Source organism: Polypterus senegalus, chromosome 6 (genome assembly GCF_016835505.1).
Source record: "Polypterus senegalus isolate Bchr_013 chromosome 6, ASM1683550v1, whole genome shotgun sequence".
Lineage (NCBI taxonomy): Eukaryota > Metazoa > Chordata > Cladistia > Polypteriformes > Polypteridae > Polypterus > Polypterus senegalus.
The window spans coordinates 13,771,608-13,798,589 of NC_053159.1; the positions used below are offsets into that span (position 1 = coordinate 13,771,608).

General features: G+C 38.1%; 1 protein-coding gene across 5 annotated transcripts; it reads left to right on the forward strand.

The window, feature by feature from the left end:
- The first annotated feature begins 945 nt into the window (after positions 1–945).
- Positions 946–20,760, forward strand: insig2 (insulin induced gene 2). 5 transcript variants are annotated; one of them, XM_039755408.1, is made up of 6 exons: positions 946–1,023; positions 9,557–9,903; positions 12,831–12,955; positions 14,098–14,264; positions 16,551–16,650; positions 19,965–20,760. In XM_039755408.1, the coding sequence occupies exons 2-6, from the start codon at positions 9,657–9,659 to the stop codon at positions 20,004–20,006; spliced, it is 681 nt and encodes a 226-aa protein (XP_039611342.1). In that variant the 5' UTR covers positions 946–1,023; positions 9,557–9,656; the 3' UTR covers positions 20,007–20,760. The 5 variants fall into 5 exon arrangements, with proteins under 5 accessions (XP_039611342.1, XP_039611344.1, XP_039611340.1 ...); XM_039755410.1 differs by having other exon boundaries at positions 954–1,291; positions 12,831–12,872; positions 14,144–14,264; XM_039755406.1 differs by having other exon boundaries at positions 956–1,291.
- Positions 20,761–26,982: the final 6,222 nt, after the last annotated feature.

The window sequence follows — 26,982 nt, forward strand, 5'->3', positions numbered from 1 at the left end:
TTATTTTGCAATTTCTTAATTTTCATTTTTCATTAATTTGGCGCCCTTTCCCATTGTTCACCCGAGGCAAGTGCCTCGTTTGCCTTGCCCTTGTCCCGCCCTGCCCAGAAGGCATCCGTATCAGATGCCCGAACCACCTCAATTGGCTCCTACCGATGCTGTACACACTCTCCCGTGGTGTGCTATTCCAAAATGAAGAGTTTTTCGGGTCTAGAAGCCCAAAAACTAGGGTGCCTTTGTGGGACGTAATGGGCAATTTGGGTGGTAGGGTTAGGGGGACAGGATGGTGGTCCCGAAACGTTCGATGCCTTGAATAAACATCAAGACGAGTCGAATGGCACGACATATGTGGTAGGTTTTTCCTACCGGTGTGTCAGGAGGATGTGCTTTTAAAGCGCTCCTAAGTAATTTTTAACGAACAAAATTTCAATGGACGTATGGTGTTCTCCAGAGTGAGTGGAAGTTTCAGTGACAGTACCTGCAGTTTGTTGTATGTTTTTTGAGAATAAAAGCATAAGGCACGTACTTCTAAGTATGTTGTCTGCCTCTTCTCGAAGGAAACATTAAATTCTCAACGTTTAATTTAAAAAGCTGTAGTTGTCAATCTTAAAGTCACCTTGGCTTTGATCGAGGCCGCTGTTTTTTTATTCCAATGGAAAAAAAGGTATTGTATCATATTAATTACTTACTCTGTACCAAACTAACACGTTTAACTTCTTTCTTTACATGTGATGCCCCTATATGTCTAAAACATCCCTACCGAAAAAAGACACAACACTCGTTTGGGACATAAAAAATTGATTTGCATTGAATGGAACGATTCCTATCTTGAGGGTTGTGATGCTACTGATAGGCGGCTATGACCTCGAATGACACTGTGCGCTTGCGTTGACATTCCCGGAAATTACGTCACGCGCTGCCTTCTGATTGGACGTGACGCTCACCAGACTGTGGTGTGTAAGGAAAGTGAAACGCGAGGGGTATCGCAGGAAGGGGGAGGGGAAGGAAAAACATAACCCAGACGTAAGCAAAGTCATCGCTATGTGTATGTGATGCGTGTGTTCAAGGGGGCACACAGGAAAGTAACATCTAAAACAAGTGTGCTCGAGTTGTAGTTAGGGACTCTTTTACGTGGCGAAGAACTAATGAGGAAAGCTCGTCTTGCTGAAGCAGCGTCGTCGTCTGCTTGGTGAGCTCATCGACCGAAAACTGTAACGGTTAGGGAATACAGTATGTTTCGGGATTCCGGTAATGTGTAAAATAAATTGAAAGATAGGAAGTCCTCTACGAGGTAAGTCATGTCGTGGGAAAATAATTTTAATGAGGTGTTCAGTGGCTTTATTTAGTGCAGAGTTTATTTCTAGGGTTGCTCGATTGATGTCAACAGTCTGAGGCGAATCTGTGAAGAGGTTACTTTTGTTAAGACGTCTGTTTTAGTAAATAAAATGCACACCGAATATGTATACACGTACTGCACACGTTCACGGCCTCCTTTTGCAGTCATTTTAGCGTGAAACATTTAACAGGGTAATGGTTCAGATTTGTTCGTGTCACGATCTACAGTAGCTGCAGCCTGATTAAACCGTAAAGTGGAATTTATCGTCCAACAAGATTATTTTTCCGCTGATCAGACCTAAATTCAGTGCAGTTTTTTTTTTTTTTTCCTTTTGGAGTTTAAGCTTTAAATGGGAACACATTACTTATTAAAGCCTATTGTAGTGATTGTACAGCGGCTTTAAAAAGTATTCACCTCTTTGAAAGTTTTTACTTTTTTATTGTTATGTAACTTTGAGTCATAGTGGGTTTAGTTCGGATTTTCGTTTGCCATTGATCAACAAATACTCCTTAATGTCAAAGAGAAAACAGATCTCTGCAAATTGGTCTAAATTAATGACAAATATAACACAAAGCAATTGATTGTACAAGTATTCCCCCTTCATGTATTTCACAGATAGTTTGTTTCTATAATATATTTTTGTACAAAGGATGTACAGATAGATACTTTATTAATCCCAAGGGGAAATTTACATGCTCCAGCAGCAGATATTAAAGTGCTTTACTATATGAAAAAGAAAACTGAATTCACGTAAGCCATGCTGATTCAGGGAGTTCATAAGAAATGTCATTATTAACTTCAGGAGGCAGACGTACATAAAAGAACAAGAATAGCCGTGCCAGAGATTAGAAATATTAACGTGGATGCTTCAGTTTAAACATTACAAGTCTAAATATTCTTAATTGTAGCAGAAACTTGTCATTTTTCACCCTCTGATAGGGGTCCATAGAGAGCTAGATCCTTGGTAAATGATCACAAATAGCATCATATTCATAATCATACTGACCTTGAAATAGTCTCCTCAAACATTCTTATGTTTGGAATTGCCATTTACAACCTTCAAGGAGTGGCTCTAGAGGGCTAGGACCACCAGTAAATAATCAAATATCAAAAGTACGAGACTGTAGTATTTATGATCAGCAACCTTGGAATAGCATAAAATGACAGTCTATTTTCCTCTATTAGTGATCCACATTTTTTTCAAAGTTTTGTGAAATGAACTGACTTCTGACCCCTCATATTCCATTGCGTGGTTATTGGAAATCTCCGGGGTCAGTTGATGTGGCATAGACAACTTAAAGTTACTCTGATCATTTTTTTTGCTGAAGGCACCTGTTGGTTTACTCTTATCATAACAATGTAATTTCCAGCATAAAATAAGATCCAGACATATATATATTTTTGAGTCTAGAAGTCTACAACAAACACATGGGGGTGGTTGGGTTCCCAAAAATGTCTTGCCTAACAAAACATCAAGATGAGTAGAATGGTGTGTCTTATGGTGGGGGGGTTTCTGTATCACTGAGTCTGAAGGCCCTGAACAAAATCAACTGAAGTAATGTCAATGTGTTCAGAATTACTTCTGGATAAAATTCAAATTGATTAAGATAAGAATGAATAAATAACATTCATATTTATTATTTTTGGAATATCAATATGCACTTAAATAACAGACATACAACTAATAGAGAAAGAAGAGTCTGTGTATGTTTGTGTGTGTGTATATATATATATATATATATATATATATATATATATATATATATATATATATATATATATATATATATATATATCCATCCATCCATTATCCAACCCGCTATATCCTAACTACAGGGTCACGGGGGTCTGCTGGAGCCAATCCCAGCCAACACAGGGCATAAGGCAGGAAACAAACTGGGCAGGGTGCCAGCCTACCGCAGGGCGCACACACTAGGGACAATTCAGAATAACCAGTACACCTAACCTGTATGTCTTTGGACTGTGGGAGGAAACTGGAGTACCTGGAGGAAACCCATGCAGACATGGGGAGAACATGCGGAGGACCTGGGAAGCGAACCCAGGTGTCCTAACTGCGAGGCAGCAGTGCTACCCACTGCACCACTCTATCTATCTATCTATCTATCTATCTATCTATCTATCTATCTATCTATCTATCTATCTATCTATCTATCTATCTATCTATCTATCTATCTATTATATAGTGCCTTTCACATCTATCTATCTATCTATCTATCTATCTATCTATCTATCTATCTATCTATGTATGTATGTATGTATGTACAGGGTAACACAGAAAAATGGGAACTTTTGAAATGCGTAGTGGCAGCCATGTACAGTTGGCAGCACTGCAGAACAGGGACCTTGAGCTGTAAACAATCTCGCCATTTAGTAATCATTTGCAAGGCAATCAATGGTAGCTGTGCGAGAAATGTTCGGTAACTGTGTCATCTCAAGATTCGGTGACATTTCCTGGCTCTCAAGATCACTGGATTTGTCCGTCTGTGATTTTTTTTCTTATGGGGCTACCTTAAGAGTCTACACGACTCGGCCAAGGACACTGAATGAATTGAAACAAAGAATTCAAGACGAAATTCGTGTTATCCCAGCTGAGATGTTGCAGCGATCAATGGGGAACCTTAACGGCAGATTGGAAGAATGAATACTTACAGGAGGACGCCACCTACAGGACGTAATTTTCAGACATTGATAATCTGGATTACTGTCTCTTAAAAGGCAAGTTGTAGTGGTTCAATTGCTGTCAATAAAATTTTTTTGTTGGATTTCTTCTATTTTTATTGGGTTTTTCAAAAGTTCCCATTTTTCTGTGTCACCCAGTATATATATACATATATATTTGTATGTATGTATGTATGTCAGATATGCACATCTGGACACTTTTCCTGCACTTTCTCAACAAAGTGAGCTCAATTAATTGCAAATAAACAACACAAATTGCTTGATTAAATAAGTTTTCACCCCCTTTGATATGACGCACCTAAATTGTGCAGTCAATTGGTTTCTTGAAGTTAGAGAATTAGTTCAGTGAAGTTCACCAGTCTGGTGTTTTAAATGATTGTAGTATATAGATGCACCAGTATGTACAAAGTCCAACGTGTGGTGTGTCATTACAGTGGGCTAACCTACACAGTGAAGACAGAAGGACGTCAGGCGACTCCATAAAAAGGGGATTGAAAAGCACAAGTCAGAGAAGAGGAAACATGTAGTGTCCAGATATGCAAATCTGATGGAGACTTATCCATGCAGGCTTAAGGCCTAAGCCCTTTGCTGCCTAAAGTGCACCTACTAAATGCTGACATGAAGGGTGTGAATATTTATGTAATCAATTACTTTGTATTTTATATTTGTAATTCATGTAGATCACTCCACAAAGATCAATTTTTACTTTAACTCTAAAAAGCCTTCTTTTGTTGATCTATGTCAAAAAAGCCAGCTTAGTTTCACTGTGGTTCAGCATTTTATAACTGTAAAATCTTCCAACAGATGGTCTGTACTTTTGTATAGGCCCTCTGTGTGTGTTTTACTCTAACATTATTGTCATATGTAATGCATTAAGGGGCAGCATGGTAGTTTGTTTTGACACATTTCACTTCATCTTGTATCAGTTATCTCTTTGTCCATTTATATTAACCCTGTTTATTGGATCATGAGTGTGAGATGCTGGTGCCTAGCCTGGCTTCATTTTGTCCAAGGCAAAACCTCCCCTTGCCAGTGCACCAGTTCTTTTGGATGGCAAAATTATGTGATGCCCGTAACCTGTCACACAAAAGAGGACAATTTTGAGAAAAGAATTACACTAAAATGCACTATTTAGGCCATTGAGAATTAAACTCATAGAAAAGTTACAAGTAGACAGAGGCATTGTATTTTAAAGGAATACTCAACCCAACAATTGTATATATTTTTACAATGCAGCTTACCTCATTTAATTTGTAACGATAGCTGTGGAAAAAAAAGTAATGTCATATTTTCATGCAGATCAATAGAAAAATGTTTATGGTATAATAAAGCCCAGTGGCGATCCATGAAAAAAATTTCCCATGTTACTTGTGCCATATAATTCACATGTGCATTATCCAGTTGTATGCTCAAAATGTGCAAAAGCATGTATTTCTTGTTAAAATATTATTCTGGAAAAAAAGCAACATATGTTGTATGTTCGTTGTAAATAGGAAAACACATTCCTATAATATTGTAGTTTTGAAGTAAACTTACTACCAGTAAAGAGTGCCTTTCATATAGCACATTGTCACAAGATCATTTTTAAAACACACAAAATTACAGTTCATAGTAACAAAGAAGCAGTTCAAAAAATAATTAAATTACAATGTTAATCAAAATGATGTAAACAAAGGCTGATTGCCACAAGTGAAAGACATAAGTAATACATTTACACTCATAGATTACAATCGAAATTCAGTAACAGCAGTAAAAATTCATTACAATTATTGTAATTGATTAATAGGAACTGATAAACCGGAAAATAAAATGGGCATTAGTATAATACAAGCGTCAGTAGGAGTGTGTGATATTGGCAAAAAATAATATCTTGAGATTTTGTGGGATTTTGACGATAACCATAAGTAAATGATGTTTTTCACCTTTTAAAAATGTGTTTATAATTGATATAGCTTGGCCTTTTGAATAGGATATTAATTGTAGCTTACTAATGAGATCAATTTTAACAACAGTTATGTAGTACTAGGGTGTTGTACCGTGTTAGCCATTTATGAATGTAGAGAAAAGCCAAGCAAAATGACGCCTTTTATTGGCTATGTAACTAAAAGGATTACAATATGCAAGCTTTCAAGGCAACTCAGGCCCCTTCTTCAGGCAAGATGTAATACAGAAACTGAAGTTCCCTGTGTTTATACGAACACACATTCGGACAAGAAACAACATTGGTAAATCTTTATAATAGATTAAGATTACTCATTTAAAGATTTACCAATGTTGTTACTTGTCCTAGAGGGTATATAAACACAGGGAACTCCAGTTTCTGTATTCCATCTTGCCTGAAGAAGGGGCCTGAGTTGCCTCAAAAGCTTGCATATTGTAATCCTTTTAGTTACGTAGCCAATTTTGCTTGGCTTTTCTCTACAACAGTTATGGAAAACAGCTCTCATTTACCTACTTAAAGCTGAAGTAAAATAACACAAAAACATTACAGTCACCAGTCAGAGTATTACCGAGATCAAATAGTGCAAGTAATAATGATATATCTTATTTATATAGCACCTTTCCCATGCTCAAGTATGAGTAAACCATTTCAAAGTGGCCTACAGGATGTACACAAAAGAACTGCATTAAGACCAGTAAAGGTATTATAATGAGACACTTACCCTTAATGTAAACAAGATATGAACCCAAAGGGAATAAAATACTAATTTACATTTATTTGCTTAGCGGGTGCTTTTATCAAAAGCAGCTTACATCAGAGGTAGCAGATTACATTTTGCCTGTAGAAGGGGCCCGAGTTGCCTCGAAAGCTTGCATATTGTAATCCTTTTAGTTAGCCAATAAAAGGTGTCATTTTGCTGGGCTTTTCTCTACATTCATAAATGGCTAACACAGTACAACACCCTAGTACAACAGAGGTAAACATAATCAAGTGATATAAGGCTAGGAGGGTCTGTTTGTTCTAGCAGGTGTACTAGGACAGGTACCTAAAGTTGATTGCCACAAGTGAAAAGTATTACATATTTTGCCCCGTGAATAATAACAAATGCTTAACAACAAAATTTTACTAATAAGCATGAAGTTTATAGTGAACAAATGACACAAAACTAATGCATTATTTATTAAGCATACAGTGCCCAGAGTAAAACAAATCATTTTCCTTTGAAATGAGCCACTTTTAGTAGGTGTAACTGCTTGCAGCTGTTAATCAGTCTGCCATTGCACTGTGGAGAATCCTTGGCCAGCTCTCCAAAACTTCGTCATCCCAGTGACATTTGTGAGTTTTGAGTGTACGCTAGCTGTTTTAGGCCCTGTCACAGCACCTCAATGGAGCCTTGGCCTTGGCTTTACACTCTCTTAGAGAGGTGACAACAATTAATAATTAAATGGTAGCAGTAAATAATGTGAGAATGTCTTTTTGCAACAAAAAAGAAGTACATACAAATTTTAAATTGAATTGCACTGAGAGGATACCCATAAACAGGCATATATTTAAATTTCAATATGGGTTACATTCACAAAAAGGTACGTCTGCAAAAAAGTCATACAAATATTTAATTGAATACAGGCATACTCACAAAAATGCATGTACCAAATTATTATTAGAATGGTTTTCAAAAAATGTCTATCCTCAAAAAAAAAAAAAAAAGAACAAAAAAGCATGCCTACAGTTTTTTTTTTTTTTTTCATCCTGTTCAGTTAGGCCCTTGCTGTGAGAAAAGCGTCACTACATATATTTATAGATACATATATAAATAAATAACTACGCATATCATTTTCCACAGCATATTCAGTTTGTGCTCAGTTTTGAATTACATGAATTTAAAGGATGTCATTCAAAAGCGTGTTTTATGTACTCTACTAATACATATACATGCATGCTATAATTTAGTTATTTTTAAGTGTGACTCTTTATTATGAAAATATTCAATGCACTAAAATGTCATTATTGACAGGTGGTGCAGTGGTAGTGCTGCTGCTTTGCTGTAAGGAGATTGTGGGTTCGCTTCCCGGGTCCTCCCAGTGTGGGGAGCGCTTTGAGTAGTGAGAAAAGCGCTGTATAAATTTAAAGAATTATTATTATTCTCTTTAATAAAGTCAACAAAAATGACAAATGCTTTGGCTTTCAAAACCTTTAAGTGAGTTCTTGAACCTCGCTAAATATTATGCACTTTTATATGTATTCTTAATGATTATAATAAGTAGATGGTCGGAGCACTTTTGTTTGCTTTGCATCGCAGTAGAGTGTTGTACCGTGTTAGCCATGGATTGATACAGGAGAAAGTAGGATGAAATGACACCTTTTATTGGCTAACTAAATAGATTACAAATGCAAGCTTTTCGAGGCAGCTTAGGCCCCTTCTTCAGGCAAGATGTTTGCATCGTAAGTTCAATATTTCAAAAGGCTAACAATAATGTGGATTGATTTGTTTTGGGTGCGAATAGTGATCATGTTATTAACTGAAGGTAGTGTCAGATTTACATTAGTTTTGGATTGGCACTAAAATTTAGATTTTGGTATCAATACCAGCTTTCAGACCTCACTACCAGAACCAAAATGGTTCCAAAGCAAATTATGGATAACTACAACACCCTGCCAACTACCCCTGTCTTACTGCACCACCCCTGTGTGCTGTGCCATCGATCCACAATTCACACCACTTCCCTTTTCAAGCCATGATGTCCTGATTGTGTGAAAGCAAATGGGAGAGGTAATGGTTCATTCATGGTTTCTGTGAAGTTCCAATCCCTATTTAACTAAGGCCTACCTGATGCACCTCACAATTGCTCACCTTCCTGGTGTGCCATGCCTTCTCATCGCTTCCCTATTGAAGCCATAAAGCCCCGATTGCATCAAAGCAAATAGGGTAGGGGGTTGGAAGTGGATGGTGGAGTTCATGGTCTCTGTGAAGTTCTGATCATGGTGAAGCAAGAAGTTTGGTGTTCCTATTAAGTCCCAGTCGCACTTGGGATGGACTCCATGAAGATCTAATCATGTCAAAGTACGTCCTTGGGAGGTTGAAGATTTAGAGGAAAGCTGACGTTTACTTCTGGTACAGAAAATCCCACCTTTTTTCAAAAAAAAAAAAAAAGTTGGGGGTGGGGCTTTGAGGGTTCTGGGGTTGCACTTTTCTAGTACCAGTATACCACATAACATTAATTTACATTTCAAAATAATTTAAAATAGGTTTTAGATGGAAGTCATGTAATATTTAAGGACATCATTTACTAAAATCTTGTCACTCCTCGGCTGCAGTGAATTGCTGTGCAAATTTGTGACTTGCAGTGAAAGTCATGCACTCCACTCCACTGCACTGTATAAGCTGAGTAATGTTAGTCATTTTGACAGTTAATTCACATAAAGAACGATGGAGTAAGAATAGGAGATCCATGCAAAAGAAAGCAAACACCACAGACAACCTTTCTTTTTATTGATGATGAAGAATTATTTTGTCATATTTTTATTGGTACTTGTAATTATTTTGATAGCATCTCTGTTGATCCTTGTTTTTCTTTTAGGCTTCTGGGATGGTCTACCATTGTTTTTTTACTTGTGGCAGGCTGAAGGAGAAATGGGCATTTCTGGGTTAATCTCCTAAAAACGGAATCGAAGAAAGTCATGGCAGAAGTTCCTAAGATTAAAGGCTTGCAGCCCGTAAGCCGTGGTCCATACATTTCAGCGATAACCAACAAGAACATGAACTTGATGATACGTGGAGTTGTCTTATTTACTATTGGAGTGTTTCTTGCCTTGGTTTTAAACTTACTGCAAGTTCAACGAAATGTTACTCTTTTTCCACCTGATGTAATAGCAAGTATCTTTTCATCTGCCTGGTGGGTGCCACCTTGCTGCGGTACAGCGTCAGGTATGCTTGGGGGTATAAGGGTACAGAAACTATCTGGTAAATGGTCTGAGAAAATAATAATAATTGTTAAAGAAGGATAGATAGAACATGGACCATGATCACATTAAAACTTTCTTTCTTCATATTTGCCACTTACGGAGAGGCAAAAATTCAAGCACCCACAGCTCATAATGTTGCTAATTTTGTTTGGTAAAACCTATGTGCACCAAAGCCAATATCCTGTGGCTGTGCGAATATTGGTGTTCATTTTAGGAAGTTAAGTGACAGAATAGTTGATGAGAAAAAAATGTTTTCTTCTAATAAAAAGCAATTGTGCACCTTGTTCTGTCTAATGTCTAAGTCGGCCCAGGCTTTGTGCAGCACAGTTTTATGACATGAGGGAACCGCATAAAATTAAAATGAATGATTTCCTTTACCTTAACTACACTAAGCTTGAGTCCATAATTTTTTTCTTCAAATTTTATTGTACACGTTTAGTTAGTGATGTAAATATCACAGTGCATATTTAATTGCTATGTCTTACTTAATTCTGAAATGATTTTTTTAAATTGGTCACATTCAAGATATTTGCTCATAGGTTACGCTGGCTTATAAGAGATCTGTAAACTTTCTTTGTTCCTGTGTAATGAAGTCAAAGCACTACTGTAAATATAGTGTAAATCAGTATGATTATGTCCAGCAATCCGCAGCTTACTATTTATATAAAGCAATGCCTCTCTTCCACGCTTAAATCTAATAACAGCTGACAGCTAGAGATGCCCAAAATACGAGGGATATCCAGAAAAAAAAGTTACAACAGCTGTTAAAAATCGAAAAATGAATATATTTCAACCAAATTTACAGGGTATGTTCCAAAATATGTGTTTATTTCTCAACATAATCGCCGTCAACTTTGATGCACTTCTTCAGCCTGGGCACCAGCTTTTTTATACCCTCGTCGAATACGCTCCGCTCCACCTCCGAAAGCCACTTCTCCACTGTCTCTTTCAACTCCGAATCGTTGGAAAAACGTTTCCCACCCAAGAATTCTTTCAGTTTGGTGAAAAGGTGAAAGTCTGAGGGTGCAAGGTCCGGGGAATAGGGTGGGTGGGTAACAATATCCCATCCAAAGGACACAAGCAGGTCCTGAGTCACACGAGCGGTATGGGGTCTGGCGTTGTCGTGAAGGAGGGACACACCACGAGTCAGCATTCCCCTCCTTTTGTCTTTAATCTTTTTTTTCAATTTTTTTAAGGTCTCACAATATGTTTCAGCATTGATGGTGGTCCCTTTGGCCATGAAATCCACCAGCAAAACCCCTTTTCTGTCCCAAAAGACGGATGCCATAATCCTCCGCTCTGAAAACTGAACTTTGAATTTTTTGGCTGATGGGGAACGGGTATGGCGCCATTGTTGGGACTGCCTTTTAGACTCAGGAGTATAGTGACATACCCAAGTTTCGTCTCCAGTCACAATAGAGTCAAGGAACGCCTCACCCTCGATTTCATAACGCTGAAGAAATTCACGCAGCCAAAACGCAATTTTGGCGATGTTCTGGAGTCAACATTTTTGGCACCCATCTTGCACTCAGCTTCCTGTAATCAAGTTTTTCTGAGACAATTTCACCCATGTGTGAACATTTCATGAAGGGTGTCAATCGTCACACGACGATCACTGCGAATTTTTTCTAAAACTTGCTGCAGAAGCTCTTCTGAAACGAGAGACGGCCTCCCACTCCTTTCTTCGTCATGAGTGTCAGTGCGAGCTTCTTTGAACGACCTAACCCACTTGTAAACATGCTGACGTGACATTACCTCAGGTCCATAAGTTTCCACAAGCTGACGATGGATCTCGGCCGCGGATTCGCGATGCAAAGTGAGGAATCGGTGGTAGGTGGAGCAAACGGCCTCAGCAGAGGTTGACGAATTCGCTGGCTGTGATGACATTTCACAATTGACTGACGCGGTCCCGGCTTATTTTGACCGTTAGGACCCCCCTACACGCAGGTATGCCAACCTTCGAAAAAAAAATTCCCTCCACCCTCCAGGGCATTTGTAACCTTTTTTTCTGGATATCCCTCGTACATTTTGTAAATAATACAAAAAACAATTAAGTTGGTAGGGAATGTAACATTGTGCTTGAGAGGAACAGTTCTTCCCAATGTCAACCTCTTTTTCATGTTACCTAAATAAAACCACTTGACCAAATTTCATCTGAATTGTTCTGGTACATCCGTTCTTTAATTTTCTTTTTTTTGTTCCTGTTTTTGTAAATGACATGTACAGCTTAAATAATAATGCACCCTGAAACGCAAAACATTAAATGTTAGATATCTTTTCTGTTGGCGCTGAAGTCATCGTAATTAGATGGAATTGAACCTGTGAGGTTCCATTTGTTTCTGCATCCTTGCCAAGACCTAAAATGTAGTCAAAGCACAAATCCAAATGAATTTGTCATGTCCATGTTCACTAGATAATAGGCAAAGAGATCCCACATACTGTTTGACAATATGTGCTTTGATATTGTGTCACAACATATTTTATTATCCATTCTAAAAGGGTACTTTTGGGGGGAAAAGGATAAAAACAACTGCTATAATCATAATTTATATTCCCAGCTGTGATATGACTATTCTATATTTATGTTGCATTTTTCTGTAATTTGTTTTATGAAAGTATATTTTTATTTTGAGCTATGTTTCTTTAATTTATATATATATATATATATATATATATATATATATATATATATATATATATATATATATATATATATATATATATATATATATACATACATATTTAGGGTCTTAATTCTAATACATTTGGGTATGTATTATGTAATTTTTAAAGGCTAATCAAGCTGTTTGTGAAATGTGTAATTTATTTTTACTTTTTAAATATGTAGTGTTGCTCATTTATTATCTGCTTTTCTGTCTGTCTCTGCAGCTGTGATTGGATTATTATATCCATGCATCGACAGCCGTTTGGGTGAGCCACACAAATTTAAACGTGAATGGTCCAGCGTTATGCGCTGTGTGGCAGTTTTTGTAGGAATAAATCATGCAAGTGCTGTATCCTTTGCTTCCTAGGTTTTAAAAATGTTAATCTTGTGATAAACGTCACTATCTAAAGTTAAGTTTATGAAGTCTCATAACAGCCTTATGAAAAATTCAGTTAATCTATTTCAAGTTAAATGAAATTATTTTTCAGGTACATTTTGATGATCAGAAGCTAGTTTATTAATTTAACTTCATAATGTATGCCATATAAGCACTGTAGTCTGAAACATACATTCGCCAGAAAATATTGTCTTTTGAGTCAAAATCTAATTTTCCATAGTTTCCAGTAATTTCCTAAGGCCAGCCTGTGCCCACGGCTTTGTAAGATTTTTGGCACTCGGCAAGACATTAGTTATGCCAATGCAGGGTCAAGTTACTGACACTGATTAATAAATATCATGCTGGCATCTGGGAAATGGCCAGTGGAGATTTATTTTGACCTCAGCTCGCCAATTGCCACCTGCTGTTTAAATACAATGAAAAGAAACACTCTAATCGATTAATTCAAAGTCTCTTCGCATACGTAGTTGGAAGTAAATGTTAATACAGTGCATATTACAAGTTTAAAATAATTAAAATGGAAACCTCAGAATTTCAGGTTTGGAGTGCTGTGTGTTTAAACAGCAGAACTTCATATTAAGAGTCTCAAATGGTTGTTTTTTGCTGGTAATAGATAACCCAATTTACATGGCTTATTGACAAGAATGTGAAATTAAATGTATCCAGTAAAAGGAAAATGTTTACTTCTGTTCATAAAACATAGAACAACAAGAATGCCTCGCGTGATGTTCTTGGTAAAGCACATCGCAGATTATTCATAGGTAAATGATAAATTACCTTCCCTTGCCTTCATTCTTTACTTCTGTTAAACAGCAAAATTAGCCTGTGGCCTCCCAGAAAATAAATGCTACACCCCTGCCTTTGAGAACCAGTTAGATATTTTACTAATCTGCTTATATAATAGTAATTTGAAAATAAAATATGAGTAAGCATTAGGCCATTAATGTGATGGACCTGTGCCAAGTGTAAGGCCGGTTCCCTCTTTGTCCTCGATGCTACCATGTGGTCTGTAATTGGATTATGTGGGCTTGAGAATGTTGTGTTCTTAAGGGGTATTATTTTTGTCTGCATGGAACTTTAACCATTTTCTACAGAAGGTTGATTTTGCAAACAACATACAGTTGTCTCTAACACTTGCAGCACTTTCTATTGGACTCTGGTGGACGTTTGATCGATCTCGTAGTGGCTTTGGCCTTGGCATAGGAATTGCCTTTCTTGCCACACTTGCCACCCAGCTTTTGGTGTACAATGGTGTTTTTCAGTAAGTGTTTTTTAATTTTCTTATAATTTTGATATGGTGATTATGTTTTTCACAAGTAGATGTCTACAGGGTGGTCCAGATCTAATTATGCAGATCCAGATCAACTGGATGACTTTGATTTATGCGGGGACGATTCTTCATGTTGTCATTTTGCACACTTCTCAATGGTCTGGGATTTTTCGGGTGATTTTCTGTGTAATAAACCTAATAAGTTATAGCGTAATGAAAATTGCATAATTAGAACTGGACCACCCTATACTTATTTCTCTGTTACAGACAGGTTACTGAGTGACATTACCTTGTTTTCAAATTAATTTAATGGGCAAGTTAACTAAATTATTTACTGGTTCAAAATGATATACAATATGTGAGTGGTTATATTTTAATCGATTAGATATTTGTTGGTGGAGAGAAAAGCAAATTCGGATATATCAGACAAGTAATGTTAATGATAATGGAAAATGGAAAAATTGAGGTAAACATGAATAAAGTTGACTCATATTTGCTGTAATATTTTACACATTCAGAAGATAACGATTTTAACTTACATTGCAATTTGGAGATTACTGTCATTAAGTATACAAAGCATTGAGATACTAGATTACCTGTTCAGATAGAGATATTAATTGTGGGGGCACCGTCCAGGTGAAACCCCATTTAATAACTAAAGATATTTTAAAGCAATTACAAAAAAAGAACCAAAGGCAAGATGGCCACAGGCACACTCAGTCAAGAGCTGACAGGTATGTGTGCTAATTAGCAGGTTCAACTCCATCTGTCACAGGACCATAAATGAACCACCACTTCCCGTTGCTGGCCAGTTAATATACCGAGTACTCCAGAGGGGGCAAAACATCTCAGGATGTGAGGGAAGTGATGTTAATCAATTTCCTCGTGTTCTTCAAGATTGTGTAGGAAAGTGAAGAAAGCGTTCGCAACTGTGCCCCCTCATGGCAAGGAGTGGCATTGCTTGACTTCATTATGTCCCCTAAGTGCTCATGTTTGACACTGAAGGAGTTTGTTTTATAATACAGAACTGTGCAGTCTAATGAAACATTCATTTCAGTGTAAGTGCATTTGCCTTTCTTGATGGATGCTTTGTAAATAACATAAAGGAGAATAGTCATTAGTGAAGAGCAGCACAATTTACATGTGTTTTTACATTTGCATATATGGGTAATGTGATATTTGTTTGTTATCCATTAATTTCTTTTTGAGAAGCTGTTAACTTTTTTATATGATATAAGATGTCTGGCAATTTATTACTGTCTGTGGATTTTAGTTAAGAATCATAGAACAGGGCATTGAGGTCTTATAATTTGTTTTGCACTTAATTTAAGGGAATTGAAGGTTAAAAGTACCAACAATTGTTTGCTGAACCCAATTAGATCCTGTAAGCATTTGTAAAAGTTAATTAAATATAATTTAATCCTTATAATCAAGCTAAAGTTTTCCTACCTTCAAGAAAAGTTGCAGGTGTAGATTCTTAGAACTATTTTATTTGTTTTGAGGTATAGCCCTCGTGTCAAGAGGCTGATGATGATGGAGAGTTTTGCAGTTTTACTCAGTGAAGACTCAGAACATTGTTTTTAATATTCTCTTCTAAAACCAGCGACTTGAGTATTTAAACCAGAACATATTCGTTTCATTCATTTATTATTTTGCACAATATTGAGTGCCATACATTTATTTATTTGTGGTCTAGTTTCTACGTAAACCAGAGGACTTGAGTCATTGAGGAAATCATTACAATAAACAGGGTGTGATTCTACTCACAGAGATGTTTTTAATGTGTTTTTTTTTTTCTACTAACATGTATGTGTGTGTTGGAAGACATTTATCAAGATATATAGTTTATTATTATTATTTTTGTATATTTCTCTGTGTCTCTCTTGCACTTCTGTAAGGTTCTAATTTCCCTTTGGGGATTATGTATAGTCTATCTAATATGCTCTCCCTTTCATATCTATTCTTCATATAGTGTCTTTATATTTATTTAATTGCCCCTTTTTTAAACTGTATATATGATATATAGTGCTATCTATCTATCTATCTATCTATCTATCTATCTATCTATCTATCTATCTATCTATCTATCTATCTATCTATCATATAATGCCTGTCATCTATCTATCTATCTATTCTATCTATCTATCTATCTATCTATCTATCTATCTATCTATCTATCTATCTATCTATCTATCTATCTATCTATCTATCTATCTATCTATCTATGATCCCCACGTAAATATGTAATGAAATTGAATTGCACATTCTTATTTAAAGGTATACGTCTCCAGATTTTCTGTATGTCCGTTCCTGGCTCCCTTGCATATATTTTGCTGGAGGAATTACAATGGGAAATATAGGTCGGCAACTAGCAATGGTAAGAATTGTGTGTATTTTTCTCTTTAAACAGTCCTGCAAGTTAAAATACTTAAATCTGTATTTCATTCTTTGGGGTACACAAAAAACTCTTGAGTGTAATTTCAGTTTTTGATTCAGTTCGTTTTGCTTTTTTATAATATATACAATGCCATGATAAAAGTAATATTCCTAACTGACCACATCTAAAAAAAAAACTGATAGCAAAAATGTTATTGGTCAATAGAGATTACTTTAGATAAAACTTTTAATTTCCTTATGGGATTAATAAATGCAGACAGCAGCAGAAACTTACAAAATAAGGATACAGACAGTACAGGCAGTCAATCAATTAAGCAATACATTAAAAATAAACTTAACAAGTATATCGGGTGGACGCATTGAACTGCCTGCTAGCAATGGGCAGAAAAGACCCCCCCAGTGGCGCTTCTTAGATAGATAGATAGATAGATAGATAGATAGATAGATAGATAGATAGATAGCACACCGTGATGGAATGAGCCTGTGGCTAAAAGTGTTCCAAGAGAGCTCCTCTTGAGGGGATTTTTCATGATGGCATCCAATTTTGCCACCATCTTCTTTTCTGCAACAGCTTCCAGTATGTTCAGGATTCATCCTGTGATGGAGGAGGCTTTCCTGATACGTCTGTTCAGGCATTGTGCATCTTCTGAGCTCAGGTTGCTTCTCCAGGGGCCCACAGTGTAGAACAGCACACTGGCTACTGTGGACTGGACACATCAAAAGACCTGATTCTCCTCACCAAGTACATTCTGCTCTGGCCCTTCTTGTACAGCGCCACAGTGTTGTCAGACCAGTGTATGACTCTTCATGTCACTGAAGCATCTTCATAACTCGATGCTCGTCCAGTTATTTTACGGTTGTTTTCTTTGAACGGTGTGTTATTTCCAGTGCTTAGCATTGAGCCTAAAGTAGTGTAATGTGGCCACATTAGATTATAAAAGGTTTACCTGTGTTTACAGTCACATGCAATCTGGAGCATTCTGGAAATTTATTTTAGATTTTCAATGTTGTCTTCCTTTTTGCTACTACTGTATAAAGCCCATTTTTGCTAACCTTTCCAGGCAGTGACTGTTGTGTGTATCTTTGTGGGCCTCTCTGATTAATGTCCTTCTGACTTAAATTTTCAGATCTGTAAGATGCCCACATATTGACATAGCTGAGGATCTATGCACATTTTCTCCATTTTATTTTAATGGACTTTGCCATGCATTGGGGAGATTTTCAGTATCCTAGCAGTGGGGTGTTTTCCAGGCCTTATTCAAATTGTTCTGTAGTCTGGAGGGTGCAGCTTGTTAGCGGCTGTGCTAATCAGCTGTCAAATATTATTTAACTTGAACTCGGAGGGAAACACTTTAATTACGCACAAGTCAGTTCTTTTGATTCTGCCAGATTAAAAGGAGAGAATGCATTTGGAATCAGTTGTATTCTTTTGATTATTTACAAGGCTGTTTGTAAATGCTTTCACTTTATCATACATGTTTTTGGGTTGATATGTAGTTAAAAAAATCCAGTTAAATAAAAACATGAACAACTACAAGGGCATGAACACTTTTTAAGGCTATGTCACATTATGCGACTTTTGCAGTGATTTTTCACTGAAGCCCACATAATCTTAGCGAGTTGATGGTGCATTTCTGGGAACCGTTGCAATAATGAAACCAGCCCAGCAGCTTCCTCCAAATAATCTGCAACTTGCTCCAGTTAAATCAAACCAGTTTGACTTTGTCTTTAGTCATAAGGCTGAACTCTGTGTGCAATGAATGCTAATCTGGTAGTACAGGGTGAGCCAGAATGAAGTACCACATTTCTCAAGATCATTGCGCAAGGTAGAGGCAGCCGAGTGGGTTGAGGTGGTGGGGGTCCTTTGATACTCAATCCCTTGTAGTTTTCAGACAGCAACGTGCCTTGGTCCATTGCTCACCGTGCTTTCACTTCTTCAAAACCAACAAATCTGTCATCACTATGCAACGCGCCTTCCGACAACAACATTCTGCAAACCGTTCATCGTCACCTGCAGCGACGAAGCACATTTCCATTTGAGTGTTTGTGTAAATAAGCAAAACGTTTGCCATTGGGCTGAAACCAACCCTCGTGAACTTCATCAGAGACCCCTGCACAGTGAGCACACGTGTTACAATTTGTTGAGCCGTTGCAAAATTTGACATTATAGGCCCTTACTTTCTTGAGGAGAGGGGAGCAATGGTCACCGTCACTTCAGAACATTACATTGAAATGCTTGAGAATTTTTTTTGGCCCCATCTGGTAGAAATGGATGTGGTGGATGCCCGGTTTCAACAAGATGGATCAACAGCTCATGTGGCGTGGAGATCCATACAAGTTTTGCGGGAGACGTTTCTTGGGAAGCTGATCTCCCTCCGTGGCGATGTCGGGTGGCCTTCACGTTCGTCTGATTCTTGCTCCATGCGATTTCTTCTTGTGGGGTTATCTCAAGTCGAAGGTATACACACACCGACCTCCAAACATTGAAGCCCTCATGGACGCTATTCACAACGAAAAGGCCAAACGAGTCATGAGAGCATTGAAAAATCATCTCAAAGAGTGTATCGCTAATGATGACTGCCACCTTGAAGACATCATTTTTAAAACACAGTGAAAAAAAAAAATCTATTTTGTATGCCCGTTTCTTGTGGCGTAATGAAATTTTATTTTATCTTGTAGCATTTCTGTAGAATAAACGTTTTTGGCTCACCCTGTACAATTCATAAAATGCAGCAAGAAGGAGTAAGGAACGCAGGTGTTTTGGATCTCACAAAACGGAAGAGAAGCTTGTGTGTCTGGTGGTTTGTGTATTACGTAGCATGACCGAATGGAAAAAGACAAAAAAAGGCAGATATTGCGACCAAACTCTCTGTACGTGTTAACTTTTCGTACAGCGCTGGCACCGTCAGGCAGCACGTTATTGGCTGTCACAAAAATGGGCAGGCCCGACTGTGCTGGAAGGTCGTCACTCAGTTGGTAAGTTCAAACTGCCTGGCGATTTTTCAGTCGTGTAAATTGACTTGGCAAGGCTGACATACCCCATGGTCAGAAGTTGTGTAATGTGGCACAAAGCGGCTTTAAACAGTGAATTGACAAATGAAATGTATCATCAGGAATTACAGGTCTAGAATATCAGCTTTTTATTTTTTAAACTAGTTTGAGTATTGAGTTGGACTGTTTTTAAAAATTTCAGTCTGAAGTGCAACCAATTATTTTTTGCTTTTAAAAAGTCCTATAATGAATTCCCATTTTCTGTCTCTTTACACTGTTTTTCTTTTCTTTCTTCCTAAACAGTATGAATGCAAAGTAATTCAGGAAAAAATACACCAAGACTGAAGAAACTAGGAAGTGTTCTTTTCATTAGTTTTATTAAAGGATCTGCATCGGCTGGACAAAATGCCAAACTATTTTTGTAATGTAATTTAAGATGTATTTTTAATATTGAATTGCAAGTGCTGCAGTTTAATTTCTTCTTTGTTCTAATGTACTTTGCAATCTGTGATTGCTTTTTTATTTTTTTTTTCTACAAATCATCAGTATATCTCTTTTCTGATCACATTGTATTTCTGTGTGCAATAACAACAGCATTTAAAATAAATGTAGGCACAGCATATTACAGTACGTCGGGTAAAATGACGTTTGGCTTTCTTGTGCCAGATGTCTTTGTCCCGAGTACGATACAATGATGGATTAGCAAATGTGTTTGTCTTTCTAAAAATCTGCTCTCTTAAACTTTATTCTTTTTCCATTTTTGCAATGGGACAAATAACTTATGGATCATCAAGATTAAGAAGTATATTTTTGATGATAACCCATTTTGCATTATTTCAGTGTTATACCAATAATGCACGGGCATTGATTACCTGAAACCTTTGGTAATATCTTATCTTAGTTGTTTAATTAAAGGTACTGTATAATGTACAAGTATCCTTACTTGGCCAAACAGATTTAACTTCCCTTTTATTGACCCTATATATAACTGGTTGCATGTATAATTTGCCTGATACTGAACAGGTCACATTTATTTGTAATAAAGTGCTGAGAAAAGATAGAAAATATTACATTTCATGTATTTTTCCTGCATGACATTTTAGTCGAGCAAAATGATACGGACTTAAATTGATTCTGCAATTATTTTGAATGAAAATGCAACATTTTACACCACTACCGTTCAAAAGGTTTAGAACACCTCAAGTTGTTTTTTCTTTAGTTTTTATGGAAATGCACACAGTTTGATATCGTAATGTTTCATGAACTCAAGGAATAGAACAAATAAACAATGGTTAAAAAAAAATAAGTCAAGGAGTCATTAAGTTTACAAAATTTTATTCAGATTTTTCATCATCAAAGCAAGCTATCTTTTGCTGATATGACAGCCTAACTGTGATAACCCTTTTGATTCAGAATGCCAGTCACCAACTCTGCCTCCAGTTAAAGAACCCGAGACTATCACATGTCCTCCTCCAGGTCTGACAGTTGGTGTCACGCACCTTTCGCCAACTCGACGGAGTACAAACAACTGGCGTGATGAAATGAAGATTTCATATTTGGATTCATTGCTCCATAAGACTTTCTTCCAGTCTGCAGTGGTCCACAGCTGGCATTTCAAGGCCCTGTTTTGTCCTTTATGGAGCTGCTTTCTTCCTGCCACTCGCCTTGTCAAACCTCCAGCACCAAGTCTCCTCTTCACAGTAGACACTAACACTCGCTTTTGTCGACCTTCACTGGGAAGCTGCTGTGCTGTGAGGCGCCTGTCATCACCCAAGCTGGTGACCCTCAGAAACTTGTCTTCTGATGGGCTTGTGACTTTGGCCCTGCCAGCTCTCGTCCTATCAGAGTTTCCTCCCGTTGCCTTTGGATTGTGTAGGACACCACTGGACTCACTGATACTTTGATTTTGTTTGCAATGTCTCTCTAAATGAAAGGCCTGCACTTTCTAAGGGTAATAATGCCCTGTCTAATTTCATTTAATTGCCGTTTTCTTGCCATTATCACTGGAATATTGTCCAAGTGGTACTTCAGAGGGAGTAGTAACACAGTCTGCTCCATCTCTACTTTAAGATACACAGAGGGCTTTAAGTAATCAACAGAAGTTGGGACAACTGTGTGAATTGTGTGCTTCAGCTTGCGAGGCTCCATTTACTTTAATTGTTGCAGAACATCGGTAGGTTGTATCCAATTAGTTGTTCCCTGAAGAAGACCCATTTGTAATATTGTAAAATTTCCTTTTTTTTTTTTCCTTCCAGTTTTTGCTAACCTGAACTTTAAATTGAACTCTTTCAGGGTGGATGTCAACTTTTGTTGACACAAGGGGTTGAGTGCGGTGAACATTCATGGCCAAGCGGTAAAAAAGCTGTAAACATCGATAAAACTCCAGTTATGTGACAGGTAGATCATCTTTGTTAGGAGGACTGTTAGGCTCGTTGACTTAATGTCAAATTTCTTGCGTGAGTAGCGTAGAGTAAACGACATCTAGAATCGCGCTGACATCAGGCGAGAGAGTGAAGCAAATGTACAAAGCAAAATACTCCCATGTGTATTATGTATTTATTTTTTGTTTATTGTTGCTGAATCGAACTCTTGACTTATCAAACTCCCATTTATAACAAAGTGATCTGGAAATCGAAAACAAAAGACTGGTGGCTGAATTAGCTGTAGTGCTGAACACACTCGAGCAGCTAACGCACCTACAGTAACCCTAACCTAGAAAGTGCGAACAAACAGGCAATTAATAACTTTGTGAATTTACTTATTGTAGAGGCTCATGAGACATAGAAATGGGTGACATTTGCCATGAGTAAGTACTTTAATATGTTGATTTATGTGTGAAGCCATTGCTTTGTTTGATTTTTAGAAAACTCAACCCTGGGACAAAAGGAGAAACAATAATTAGCCTTAAAAGAGTTAAACCTCTCCTGGTTTATTGCTTACCTTTTCGCCATTTTAGGTTCATTCCCTGCGGAGTGCGAATTATTAGGCAAGTTGTATTTTTGAGGATTAATTTTAATATGGAACAAACACAGTGCTATCAGTCAATCCAAAATGTTAATAAACCTGAAACCTGAATGTTTCACAACGGAAATGTGAGTGTGAACATCATCAGGGGAATACATATGTGCACAATTATTAGGCAACTATTAGTGTGCAGATTTATTATGCAACTAAAGGAAAATGAAAATTTTCCCATCTCACTTGTTTATTTTCATCTGTTATAGTGAGAATAATAAACAAACACCTCAAAATTTACAAATAAACATCTCTGACATTTAAAAAATAAATCAATCAATCAATGACCAATATAGCCACCCTTCTTTCCAATAACAGTCATAAGCCTTTCCATTCATGGAGTCTGTCAGTTTCTTGATCTGTTGACGATCAGCTTTTTGTGGAGCAGTGACTACAGCCTCCCAGACACTCTTCAGAGAGGTGTATTGTTTTTCTCCCCGTAAATCTAGCGCTTAAGAAGTGCCCACAAGTTCTCGATAGGGTTTAGGTCAGATGAGGAAGGGGCCATGTCATTATTCCTTCATCTTTAAGGCCTTTACTGGCTGGCCACGCAGTGGAGAACTTCGATGCAAGTGATGGAGCATTGGCCTGCATAAAAATCATGGTCTTTTCCTGTATCACTGTTTGAAGAAAGTGTCTTCAAAAACTGGCAGTAGGTTTGGGAGTTGATTTTGAGTTCATCTTCAATGCAAAAGGTCCAACTAGCTCATCTTTAAAAATACCAGCTCATACCAGTACCCCACCTCCACGTTGGAGTGGAGCTCTGTGCCCATTACTGATCCACAGGTCCATCCATCTGGTCCATCAAGAGTCACTCTCATCTCATCGGTCCATAAAACCTTTGAAAAAATCTGTCTTCAGATATTTCTTGGCCCAGTTTTGACGTTTCAACTTATGTTTCTTGTTCAGTGGTGGTTGGGTTTCAGCCCTCCTTACCTTGGCCATGTCTTTGAGCACTGAACACCTTGTACTTCTGGGCACTCCAGGTAGGTTGCAGCTCTGGAATATGAAAGTACTGGAGGATAATGGGTTCCTGGTAGCTTCACGCTTGATTCTTCTCAAATCTTTGGCAGCTAATTTGCTCTTTTGTTCTCAACACGCTTTCTTGCACCCTGTTGACTATTTGCAACAAAATGTTTGATGGTTCTGTGATCACACACCAATATCTTAGCAATTCCAAAAGTGCTGCATCCCTCTGAAAGACTTTTTACAATTTTTGACTTTTCAGAGTCAGTTAAATCTCTTTTTTGGCCCATTTTGCCTGAGGAAAACTAGCTGCCTAATAATTCTGCACACCTTGATATAGGGTGTTGATCTCCTTAGGCCACACCCTCCCTCATTACACAAATACACATCACCTGACGTGCTTAAATCCAATAAGCATTCAAGTTAATACAGCTTGGAGTTGGAATATACGCATTAAAAATGATGATATGGTCAAAATACTCACTTGCCTAATAATTGTGCACACAGTGTATGCTGCCATCAAGGATTTGATTATCATTATTTCTTTCAATCAGGTTCGTATTTGTAGGATGTGTTGTGTTCAAGTTACATTCCGTATTTGTCAACCGTTGTAAAGATAACAGGTTTCATTCATCGAAGTGTTCACTACCCAAATCGGTACTCGTGAATCTAAGATGTTCAACAGGCATTCGCGGTATTAACTTGTGGATTTGCCTGCAAATATTTAGCGGCAGCGACTGTATGAACTTGTGGATTTGCCTGCGAGTATTTAGTGGCAGCGTGTCTATGAACTTGTGGATTTGCCTGCGAGTATTTAGCGACAGCGTCACAAAGTTGTTTCCGTCAACCTGCATCAGAAAATGTACCACGACGTCTGACATGCCTCCTTTTTACTGTTTTGTCACAGCTTGGATTGCTGCTGTCATAATCGGTTTGAGTTTCATGGTTTGTTTCAATTATGTTAGTATATGCAGGACTTCTGTTGAAGTTGACATTCGGCATCTTTCAAGCTTTGTAAGCACACAACCGGTTTCATTTATAACTTCACATCCAGCTTTTGAGAGTTTAAACATTCATAAACATCAAAGTGTCCACTACTGAAATCGTCACCTGTCAATCTAAGATGTTTAAGAGGCATTGGCGGTTGTCGAAAGGTGTAAAATATTTGGCCATTTCGGTACACTTGAAAGCGACAACTGAACAATTCAGCGGCAGCCATCAACTCACATGCAGATCCATAGGTGAAGGGCTTAAGCATTCCACTCTTCTAGTGCTTCTGTGTAGTATAATTATCTCCTGTACCGTCATCAGTCCACACCTTGAACCTGTCCCAGTCATTCAATACATAAGACACAATGTTCCTCCGGATATCAAGAGTGAGCCTGATATGGCCGTGCAATATGTAACACAGAGAATGGAAAAGGTAGGTGCCATCTCCGGGCATGGAAACCACTTGGTAAGTGACAGTTCTTTGATCGATGGTGATCACCTCGATAGACATGTTAATGGGGGTAAGGTTGGAATGATAAAGGAAATGGGCACCTGAACAATGTAAAGTAAGACTAAAATACCTACACAATAACTATAATCGTAATAAACAAACAATAAAACATTGGAGAAGCTGTGGATTAAATAAAAAGGCTGTAGTTATCAGCAGGGAGACATGAATACCGTGGCGAAGCAAAGAAAGGAATAAACAGCGACCGAGCTGCAGGCTATGGACGTATATATGTAATTATGACCATTACGCATAGAATTTCGAAATGAATCCTGCTTAACTTTTGTAAGTAAGCTGTAAGGAATAAGCCTGCCAAATTTCAGCCTTCTACCTACACGGGAAGTTGGAGAATTAGTGATGAGTCAGTCAGTCAGTCAGCGAGGGCTTTGCCTTTTATTAGTATAGATGATGATGCTAGGGGGCTTCACCCTCCTCCCCCACTAGCACTACACGCCATTGTGAAGAGAGGGGCTGAACGTACCCCAAGGAGACGTGGTCGCTCCTCTGAAACCCCCTCCAAAACGGTGATACGATGGGAAACAAATAGTGGGTTTTTTTTTTACCCCCTCTTTGCTCGATCAGCTGCTGGCTTACTGCTGCTGCTTCCGTGCTACGTAATCTGCATTTCATGCGGCGCTTCGAATGTTCTCCTCTCCAGAGCAGATCTCCTCCTCTCCAGGTCTCCTCAACCTGATCCCTACTATCGCTAGAGACCACAATGTCAACAGCAAACATCATAGTCCACGGGGACTCCTGTCTTGTCTGTCAACCTGTCCATCGCCATTGCACATAGGAAAGGGCTCAGAGCCAATCCCTGATGTAATCCCATCTCCACCTTGAATGTACCCATCACTCCTGCCGCAGACCTCACCACAATCACACTTCCCTCGAACATATCCTGTACAACTCTTATGTACTTCTCCCTCTACGGTGCACAATACCATTAAACAACACAAAGAATCTGGAGGAATTTCAGTGAGTAAAGGGCAAGGGCCCAAGCCAAACACCCGTGATATCTGACCATCAAGAAGTGTCACTCGTCAGTAGCTGATATCACCACATGGGCCAGGGGTTACTTTGGCAAACCTCTTGTCAAGCACTACAATACGGAGTTACATTCACAAATGCCACCTTCAAACTTCACTGTGCAAAAAAAGGAGACTTAGGATGTTAACCATGTTCAGGAGCGGCATCGACTTCTCTGGGCTCAGAGGCATCTGGGATGGACTGTCACATAGTCAGAATTGTGTATTGTAGTCAGACAAGTCAGTATTCTTTTTTGTAAGAAATAGACCCCATGTGTTCTGGACCAAAGACAAAAAGGACCCTCCAGACCAGATCAGCAACACGTCCAAAAATCCTGCAGGGTATGTCAGGGTATGGGGTTGTGTCTGTTCTGTGATGGCAGCTTTAATACAGAAATGCACTTTAAGATTTTTGACTGTCCAGTAACAGTCCGGCTGCCTCTCTGCTCATACCATTACAATGTAACAAAGACCATTTTTTGGACGTTTTTCCGGGGAGGCAGTAGAGCCCATTGTAGGACCTGCACATGCCTCGATGGCCTCAGTGTATGCGGTGACCTGTTTTATGTTTAGATGTCGAACTGCCTGAACTGTCACCCTGGGTAAACCCAAACTCTCTACTAAGAGCAGAAGTAATCCCATCTGTAAAAAGAATTGGAACGACACAGCCAAGCATGGAAAAAAAATGGAAAAGAGGCAGATGTTAACCGAAAAGTGAACAAATTTATGACTTATAAGCACAAGACTGAAGGCAGAAAGAGAAGGACTAATTGTTGATCAAAGCCTGCAGCTCCATTCTGACCCTCTCTGAATCCTT